Here is an 11,277-nt window from a genome sequence, read left to right as displayed (position 1 = left end):
TGTCGCTCGTGCGCCCTAATGTTTGAATGGACGTGAAATTGATTCAAACACGATCAATTAAAGAACAACTTATGCACGTTTGGAAAGGAGACATGTTATCTGCAAATCGCAGGTGATGGCAATTAAAAATGTTCATTAAACATAAATTTTGTGACCTAAATTGGTTGGCCACGTGATGTTTCGCTGTGATGTTTCTAGGGTTAGAAACCACGGGACGGGCATCTCGGTAGATTAGAAGCTACGGCACATGGAAAGCGTGGGCAACCAGAGGAAGCAGGGGACACGAGATGCTCTAATCATAACCACTTTTTGAGAAATAAGATGCTTGTGGCCGAGATTCTCTCATTGTGTCTACCTGTCATGGTGAGTTGTATAAATCATGTTAATACCCAGGCAGAACATCACCAGAATCAGAGTAATCTTCTATCATCAAAGGAAGCAAAGCACAAGAGAGTGAGCATCTCCATTACAATGCCTTCTCTCTCTCGTCTCTCCTCTCTTGGGACGGCCATGGCCCTCCACTCTCCTCTCAAGCATCATTTTCATAGCCGGTCAAAGAGCATGCCCTCCACCCTGCAACTGCAGACTGGGCACCCAATTCTCACAGAGCAGTTTGAAAGATTGGAGGAGTCATGTTCTTCTTCTTCCTCATGTTTCGGAACTGATTGGCTCGCCCAAGCTTTGGAGGTGTTGGTGAGTTGCCATTCCAATCTGTCAAATACAAAGATGGAGGCTGTGTTGGGGAGCAAATGGATGGACGCACATCTGGATGACATACTCCATCTGCTTGAGGTGTGCAACTTGTTGAGGGACACCATTGCAGAAATCAGGATGCAGCACGCAAGTGTGCAGGCAGCGCTTCGCGGCCTTGGCCCTGCTCTCTCCCCCTCTACCTCTGCGTATGCCCTTGAAAGGGCACGAACCGCCCTCTCCAATTGGTTGAGTAAGAAGGACACACAGGCCCAGCTGGAGAAATGCATGTCCATTCTGAGGCGAGTGGCAGAGAAGGTGAACGTTGAGGATAAAGCAGGAGCAGCAATCGACATCAACCATGCAAAGGCCATCACCATCGTGGTCTGCTCTACCCTCGTTGCTGCTCTTTCCTTCAAGACATCCCACATGAGGATGCCTTCTCTTCCTCTTCCTTCACATTTCACTTGTCTGCATCACAAGCTCAAGGAGGCATTTGAGATGAGAAAGAGGTCATCAAGGTCCCTGCAGGAGTTAGAAGCAGCAGATATTGTACTGGCAAATCTCAACAATCTTCTCAACTCCAAGTCCAAATTGCACCTCTCTCCCTCCACCTTGGCTCTCAATGAGTTGGAGACTGCTCTTCCCCTCCTCGAACACAAAATCAACAAGCTATTCAACTCTCTCATCTCTGCCAGAGTTGCACTCTTGAACACCCTTTCTTCTCAGTGAGTTACTCAATGCCCAAGAAATTATTGACGAGGCAGCCAGATTGGCCTTTTAAACAGTCTGGGGCCTCCAAAATGCATGTAAACATATGATACGAGGATTCAACCTCTTCTTCAATACAGAAAAATAGAACACTCTCACAATTTTCCTCCCATCTTGTTTGACAATCACTACTGTCTTCTTCACAGATGCATCTGCAATTCTTTTAATGGTTAGATATACATATACTACATTCTTTTATGATGTTGCTCTACATCAATGTGAGTTTGATTTTATATCGAAAAGATCATCTGTAAGTGATATAATTTTAGCTGCTGTCGTATTGCGTGATCAACTACGACATTCATGTTTGAAAGGTGGGATCAAACTTAAGACCTGCTTTGTTAAGGTCTCAGAATTTAGTACACATGTTTATGTAATATTATCTCTTTGTAATAAGAGAAATGTATGATAACTATTGGAAGTCATTGATCTCTATAATTCTCTATCTGTACATTAAACCACTATTTGTTGTATATAATTGATTTCCTTCTGTAAAATGTTTAATATGATCATATTTTTCACATTAATAAATTCAACCATTGTAGTATTTAAATTAAAAAGTCTTCATGGCTTATGTTGTCCATCAAGCATTATCATATATGCATAAATATTTTTAATACATGATATACCACAAATCTCTAAAATGGCACATTTTGACATACAATAAAGATAATATTTATTATCATCTTATGGGTAGTCCCTATAAAAGAGATTTTGCTATGAGTAATGTTTGAATAGGATACTCAAACCAAAATGTATGTTTTAAAACTTAATTTTCTATCTTTATGGTGGATAAAGAAACATATCCTTTAAAATAAGAATTAAATGCTTGATAAAAGAAGTGAAACTAGGATAAGATAAAGAATAATCCACATCTAAAGATACCAAGGTTCTTATGGATACAATAAAATTGTAGTTAGAAAATTTTAATGTATCTTTGAAATATATAAAATGAGCTTTCTTCAAGGCCTACAAGAAGAGTGTGGAATTCCTCCTAATAGTTAGACCTCTATAACATTTTAGAATGACTTTTGAGAGGTCTCTATAGAATAAATTCACAAGAAAAATGTACCATTATTGTAATAATCAATGAGTATGTCCAAATATACTATTACAATTAGAATTATCAAAGGGTAAAGATGAAGTAGCTACTTTAGACCCATATAATATTGGTAACATACATTGCACACATATGTACAATGTTTTCCTTTATTTTGATTCTTAGAGGTAGTTGTCATTATTATTTTAAAAAGTACCATGGAAAATACATGCATATTTAGATTATCCAATACATTTTGATTTTTTTAAAAATTATTTAGGTCTTTTTCGTAAGGCTAAATGGTAAATAAAAACACATTAAACCTATTCTAAATTTTAAACTGAAAGGCTCCTCTACTACTGAAACTTATTGGACTAAGAATCCATCCCAATTTTTAACTCCCCATTCCCTAGGTTCTATGATGTACCTCACTACCCAACAGCAACTTTAAGCTACCCAGATGATCCCCAGGTGTCTAGGGAACCCTCTTTAAGACCAGTTCCAAAGAAAGAAGATGGCATAATTGATTTGGATATGCTAACCCTCCACTTTATGAAGATAGCTTCTTGTTACAATAGGTTGAAAATGATAGCTAGGTGACTTCTTTTTAAAAGGCACATAGCCTAAAGGAAGATTAATAGATAAGAGGAAATTGCAGATGCAAAGAGAAAGTATATATATTGGATGACTCGCCACAAGGATAATGTTTGATGAGAGGTAGGTCAGGAGCTATGAGACAAGCTATATTACAATGCAAAGCTAGAAGAACAAGCAAAGGATATAAAAAGCATATAACTTGACCATTATATGAACAATTAATTAACTAACTTGGTTATAAATTTGATTGTGAAATAACATAGTGTAATACATAGTTTAGGTAGTTCATACACATCCAACCTTATGTGAGTTAGAAACTATCCAATTTTATAGAAAATATAATGTATAAATTCCTTTCATGTTTATCAAATAAATCATGAAGTTATAGATTCCCCACTTATATTTGGCATCAAAATGGGAGTAACATGTTGTATGGTTGTAAAATAAATTTAGAATTTTCTTTGATGATCTCACGAATCATTGGATAAAGGCTTCAGGACTTTGGATTTGGTCTAATGGTTGTGCTAGTACATGTATTTGAAAGGTAAACTTTAAAATTTCATGCACATATTTAATTACCTAAATAATTATGTATATATAGATTTGATTACTCATAATTTTTTTAAAATTTAGCTCATAGGGAAATTTAAGTCTAAAAAAGTGTTGAATTGGCTTGCAACACAATATGCAAGATAGAATGTTAAGTTTCTTTGGAACTTCTTTGTAAGTGGTCATGGAAAAGGAGACCATGATGGAGCAGGAGTATGTGTAAACTGTGCACTTTGCCAACATGAACTTTTAGGTATAATATTGTTATGCACTAATCAAATTTGATCTATATGACCATCTACTAGATAATTCTTTTATATTTTGTTAAAATTAATATATTTGTCTTTCCTATATAGATGCAAAGATAGACAAAGAAAATCAAGATGTCGAATGGTGTCAATCTCTTTTTTCTCCTCATAATAAAACATATAACAAATGCTTTTTTTAGAAGTGAAAGGTAATGTTTCCATTTTTCTTTGATATGATTACTTTTATATTTTGATTATTGATATAGAAACTTGCCAAATTAATGTGTTACAGATATTGATCAATCAAATTCTTACAATTTTCAACCCATTGTTGGAATTAAAAGATTGCATCAACTAATGAATACCGGACAACAAAAACCTCTAGTAATTTAAGTAAGACAAAAATCATGTTTTTGTGATGTCTGCATTCAAAAAAATGCAATGGGTCAATGTGAGAATATTGCGAATGGGTATGTCTCTGAATGGACATGGAAATAGATAATCATAAGTACCCCTTATGAAAAAGATGACAATGATATAGACATTCATAATCATATGTATTTAGCTGATTATGAATGTGTTTCTAATTTAGTTTTTCTAGGTGAGTTTCTACAAACATGTTTCAATTTTATATTTAATTATTTTCATATTTATTTATTTACAATTTCTATTATTTTTGTATATTTTTAGGTGACATCTTTGTTGTGTATGAAGATCCTCAAAATGTGGAAGGTGTAGATTATTATTTACTTAGATGCAAACACGTGAAAATGATGTTGATTGAACCAACTATAGATGATGATAACCAGTCATATCCAACTAGTTCAGCCGTTATAGAAGCTATAGATTATCCCCTTATGAGATCTATACAAGTAATTAGCAAGTGGGAGATTAATTGTAAAAAATTATTTCTTTTCTATATTATTAAGAATACGCAATGAAGTAAACCTTTTTCTGTAGGCACCTATGATCAGAAAACAAAAATTGACCAAAATGGTGTTCAATTTAATGAATACATGCCTAGCCAAAAAGTTTTGCATTATAGCCACTTGGCTTTAGCCACAAAGATTTAATTTGACATTGTTCCAAAAGAAGGAGGTAGCAAACCAAAGTGGAGGTTAGATATCGAGGAGTGTGAAAATTTGGTGGAGATTATTAATGATAGAGAGAATCCCGACCATATGTATTAGGAACTTTCTGATTGATGGATAGGTTTAATTATCCATAAAAGCATTTCAAAGTTATATATACATAAATTAATTTTTTGTTTACATTGCTTTAAGTATTTTTTCAATATTTATACATGTTTTTGTTTTTACATTGCTTTAAGTGTCTAAATAAAAACAATGCAATTATTTCTATTTACATTTACATTTACTATACACTTTTACAACACCCCTGGAAACTTATGTAAGACATATTTTCATTAATTTATAGAACACTTTAATTTCTTATACATTACCAATTATCTGAAAAATAATGTATAGATATTTTAAAAACATGTTTCCACATTTACGTAAAATATATTCTATAAATGTAAATATCAGATATATCAACTACTTATAAACATGGTCACATAACTCATGAAAATAGAAAATATGTCAACTATAAATGTAAATGGTCACATAACTCAGGAAGATATCAAATATGTCAACTATAAATGTAAATGGTCACATAACTCATGAAAGTATCAAATATTTAAACTATAAATATAAATGGTCACATAACTCATGAAAGTATCAAATATGTCAACAATAAATATAAATGGTCACATAACTCATGAAAATATCAAATGTGTCTACTATAAACGCAAATGGTCGGATAACTCATGCAAATATGAAATATGTCAAATATGAGCATGTTGTAAATATAAAATGTCTCATAGCTATAAATCTAAATGATATCTTCATAAATCAATATCAAACCTTTAAAAAAATGAGCCAAACTTATGTATATAACATGTATAAATATCAAACATGATCATGTTGCACTCCACAATGTGATCAACTAACACAAGATCTCAAACCCTATGTCCAATATAAGAACAAATGTATCATGACCATGTGCATATATTCAATAAAAAATAAAATACATACAATCAAATTTACCTGTTATTTAGGATGACTATTGTTGATAAGCATATCTCCATCTCCAACCTCAGGTGCTACAGATACATAGTCTATATGCAATACAAGAAATAAATATATCACAAGTTATACTTTACTAAATTGAATTTAAAATTATATTTAAATTTAAATAGAATATTTGTAGATAATTAAATAGACTTGTTTGTAAAGTTTAACCTATGTCTCCTATTGCATAGGATGCGTGGGTGTCTAGAAGTCCCCATATGCCATCATCATCATAATATATGTCTACTAATCTCCCTCAAATCTATATACCTAAAATTCATATATCCAATGTCAAGTATAGGAGATATGAGCATATCTATGAGTAATGAACATTGTGGTGCGTAAGAAGCTTCCTCAGTAGGGGACTTACATCCTCCTCAATTGTGGTCTATGGTGGAGTTGTAGCTACAACATGTATTTCATCCTACCCCTAACTAACATGTTCCTCTGATGTACCTCTATTGATACCACTCACATATGATGGCACCACACTAAGAGGTTTTTAGGTCAACAAGTGAATAGCTTGATAGGCTGAAAGTAGATCATTAGAAAAACATGTACTGATAGCCCTCAAACAACCTATTGAAGACTCCATAGAGACATCTGCTGGAGATGAGATGTCAACCTCATGATACATATCATCAGCTGAAGATGATGTAGCACTATGACCACCTATAGATGTAGATCATGAGGATGTCATTTATTATGCACTTGATTAGAAGGCATCTCATGCACCTAGGTAGAAATAGTTGCAATCCTTTCGTACACATCTCTGTGTGCATCATTTATCACTCTATCTCTAGTTGCAGCTAACTCCAAGTGTTTTGGCATCACCATAAGCTATGGACCAATCAATTCCCATTTATTTAGAGGCGTGAGAGCATTTGGGGCTCTAAATTTATTCGAGAACCTACCCTAACCTTGCCCAACATTCCCAAGGATATCATTGTAATCAACATCTTTATGTAGATGAAATTCTAAAAACAATTGTTTGCAGAAATATAAGGGGAACTCATCCTTTTGGGTCCACATGTGATGTACAGCCAACAAAAGAGGATATATGAAAGGTGCCACCAATCAATCACTACCCCTCGTAGCATGGTACCCTTTGATCTTTTTGAAAGGCCAATAATATGGAAACATGCTCTTGACACTCCCCACTAACACCATCTCATCTATCTCCCTCCACCTCAAACCACCACTGACACTATAGGATAGAGTGCTATAAAATGTGTCCAAACTCACTCTAGCATAAGGGTTAAAACCCTCGATAATGTGTAACTATAGCAAGTAAAAACACACACCCGTGTCACCCTTTTACAAAGAAAAAAGCTAAAAAAAGTCTATTTGTTCACATTCAATGACATTAAATGGGTACTATTATTTAGAATTTAAAAATGAAGTAAACTAATGAAATGTGTAGAAATGGATGAAGTTTAGGATTATAATTTTTAATAATTATTTGGAATAATAATTGATAGATTTTCCTATTTTCTAAAGATAACATTTTAGTTCTAGAAAAATGCTAAAAATTAGGGGTCTAGTACCCACCACAAAACTATATGGAAATAAAATTATTTCCCTTTGATCTCAGATTATGTTATAGATAACATATGTAGCTGGACCAAAAATAAATAAAAATAGACTTTAGACCTATATTTTCTCTTTTATAATGATTCACATTTCAAATAACCTAAAAATGATAGTTTTCATCTCCCACCACATTTTTCAAATAGAGTCTATTCTAACCAGAAGAAAAATTATTCATACTTGAAGAGGACTCTCTCCTCTAGAATGTCATATAATTTTTTTTAAAAAATTGATATGATCTAATATTTTTTCTTTCTCAAAATTAACATCATCTCGAGTGTTAAAGTATGTATTTGTAAAAGAATTTTTACAATATACTATATATAATTAAAACACTATGAACTCTATATGAGAATACTCTTTACTTTGAGCTCTATAAAATGGTGCTTATATGTTTTTACAAAATATCATAAAAACTAGCAAGAGTTATTGAAACGTTAGTTTTCTGAAATAATTTGATGTCTTTAGTAATTGGATACAAACTAGTATAAAACAAGCATTAAATAAACATTTCCAATTGGAGAAGTCTGAGACCATATATAAAATATCTAGAATAATTTTATCAAGATCATATATTTGAACAAAATTGACTTTTAGATAGAAAATAATAACTTTAGTCATTTTGACAAGCCATCCTGAAAGGTGACACAACTTTGTACTTTTACCTATGCATAATAATAATCAACTCATCTCTAATCACAATCACCTTATCCCTATGTTGTAGGGTAGGTGAAGCCTATAAGCTTTGAGCAATAGCATCAAGCGCACTCTATATGTGTTTCATAGTCTTAGTGAACAATGTCTACCTATCCTAGGTACTAGTAGTGGATCTATGCGATGAACCATTGTAGAGACAACCATTTGCACTGGCCTCTCTAGAATCACTACCTAAAAATGCCATAATGATGAAATATATAAACAAACAAAATAGGATAGCTAATAATAGAGATTTGCACATGTGTGTGTGTGTGTGTGTGTGTGTTTGTGTGTGTGTGTACATATATACACACATTACTTTCAAAACTAATTAAATCAAACATACTAAATGAATCTCGCTAAAAAAAACCACCATACAACATATAAAGAAATGTTAAATAAATTCAATTTTGATTTTAGTAATAGATAGAAATAAAATTTAGATAACAAGTTTAGGACTTATGGGGTTAGAGATAGTTTAGGGTTTAGAGAGATGGAGTTTAGGAGTTAGAGAGTAGTTTCTCAGTTGAGAGAGATACAAATTACAAGTTAGAGATAGATGGAGGGTTAAGATTTTGGGATCTAGAGAGAGTGGAGGTTAGGGTTGGGAGAGATGAAAAGAGAGAGAGAGAGAGAGAGAGAGAGAGAGAGAGAGAGAGAGAGAGAGAGAGATTCAAGTTTAGGGATTATGGGGTTAGAGAGCAGCTGGGTAGAGGTCTAGAGTATATCTCATTTAATTAAGAAGATGAGTAATACTAAAGCTATTAGAATGTTCAAAATGGGAAGAGTACTTCTAAGAGTGGGGGTGAATCAAAAGTACCACACTTTTAACCTTTTTTAATCCTTTAAATCACATAACTGAAAAGTAAATTGCATGCATGTGAACATATAAATGAACATAAAGTAAACACATGCAATAACACATAACACTAGATTTGGTAACCTAGAAACCCTTCAAGAATAACAAGGTAAAATTGGGGTGGGGATGATACCCACAAAAATTACCACAGCAATAATTATTTGACCACTTCTGATGGTCTGCCCTATGAAAGGCCTACCCTATTAAAGGCTTTACACTATATCAATAGTGACCTGGTTAGAGGATTTACAAACACTTTACATGAAGTGTCACCCTATTAAAAGATTTACAATAGGCTGTTAAACCCACCTAATACATAGGATTTTCAATCACCTTCTCCAAAGTTTCTCCTAACTAGTTGTTAAGCCAACCTATCAATATAGGATTTCCAACGTTTGATATAGTCACAAGAAAGTATTAGAAAAATGAACCTGATAGTATGCAATATCTAATTGCTGGATTCAAGCACTTGATCTACTCTCTAATGTGACCCTTGCTTGATTTGATCTTTGTTCTTAACCCTTGTGCTATTCTGATCAACTGGATGTGTAATTTTTGCTTTGTTCCTCTAATTCTTTCCTTCTTCACACTAAATTTCACTATAGTCTCCCTATACACTGTTCTCCACCACCTATGCAGTGGAGTATTCAACCTTTTTGAAAGATTGTAAAGACTTAGGATTAGGTATGGATCTATGATCCATATTGAATCTCAAGTTTCCCACTCATTCCTTGCATTTTTCTTATTGGTTGCATGCCTTCTCCATTTTTCTAATTGGCTACATGTTGATTGCATAGGGAATGTAAAAGATTTTATTTTATCTTTTCCTCTTTCAAAATCTCTCTATGTCAGCTCCAAAAATGGTTTATATCTGAGTTTGTGCGGGAACAAACTCATATGTTGATTCTGTGTTACTCGACACATACTGGACTACTAGTGCTCAGCACATATACTATTCTAGATTGCTCGCATCTATTACACTCTATCTCACTTGGAACATATATGATTCTAGCTCACTAGGCATATGAAGCATTCTAACCTACTTAGCATCAACTATGACTCAGCACCTATATGTCACTCGGCACTTATATACTGCTCGACACCTGAAGTCACTCGACACTTTTTGAAATACTAGCTCAACACATACTGTGGCTCAACATACATAGTGTACTTGGATTCAATACAAAAAGTGATTAAGTGTGTTGACACTCAAATGTCAAAACTATTTAAGACCAACAATCTCCCCCTTTGACATGAGTGTCAAAAACACTTAACTAGACATCACTAATCTATCCTTATGAGTACCTTATCCGCAAAATTTGAAAAATTTGTTCATAAGATTTGTTCAAAAATCCCTTAACTCCCCCTGAGCTAATTGTGCCTAGACATTTTTGAAATCAAAATTCTATGCTGAATGTGCTTGATGCTCTTTGTCTTTCTATCTTATTCTTGCATTCTGTACCTGTATGATGTATCTGTATTCTGTAACTGATTTTCATATGCTTGTTAAAATATTTGTTTCTCCCCCTCTTTGCTATCAAAAATTTATGGTATTCTCCCCCTTAGTTATATCTTCATCAAAATACTATATCTTCCTTAAAAATATATGTCCCCCTTGATTATTTCTCCCCCTTTTCTGACACTAATGTCAAAAGATTCTAAGGAGTAATACCATACTTAGCCAAAAAATTACTATTTACCTCCATTATTATTTTCAGAGCTGCATTCTAATTCTCCAAAGCTATGTCAAGTGACTTGTGGTAGATGGTAATCTCTATAGCAAGGTGGACAAGTCCATCAAGTGTAGAAAGATTTGGATCTTTCTTTAAAATTGTTTTAGCATAAACTTGTTCCTTGTGGAGGACTTCTAAATGAGGGGTTATGGATGATTGAATTTGCATTAGTTTGGCCTTAATATTAGCCTCCTCTACTGTTAATACAACTAACTCCCTTTGTGTGTGAAGAAATTTTGCAAAATGCTTCTCACACTGAGCTAGATCTCTAGGTAATTGAATGCTAGAGATTTTCAAGTTCCTTTCCAAGCTCATTATTCTTTGATAGTTTCTTGTGTGAAACTAGAAAAATCACACAACTTCCTATACAATG

At 33.4% G+C, this 11,277-nt stretch overlaps 1 protein-coding gene across 1 annotated transcript; it reads left to right on the top strand.

Moving 5' to 3' along the window:
* The first annotated feature begins 459 nt into the window (after positions 1–459).
* On the top strand, positions 460–1,422 carry LOC149555083 (uncharacterized). Its single transcript, XM_089829176.1, has one exon. It carries the CDS (start codon positions 472–474, stop codon positions 1,420–1,422), a length of 951 nt encoding a protein of 316 aa, XP_089685302.1. The 5' UTR covers positions 460–471.
* The last annotated feature ends 9,855 nt before the right edge of the window (positions 1,423–11,277 follow it).

Source organism: Cupressus sempervirens, chromosome 5, assembly GCF_028749045.1.
Source record: "Cupressus sempervirens isolate cs-2001-9-10 chromosome 5, ASM2874904v1, whole genome shotgun sequence".
NCBI classification, from domain to species: domain Eukaryota; kingdom Viridiplantae; phylum Streptophyta; class Pinopsida; order Cupressales; family Cupressaceae; genus Cupressus; species Cupressus sempervirens.
This window is presented reverse-complemented; position numbering and strand designations above follow the sequence as displayed.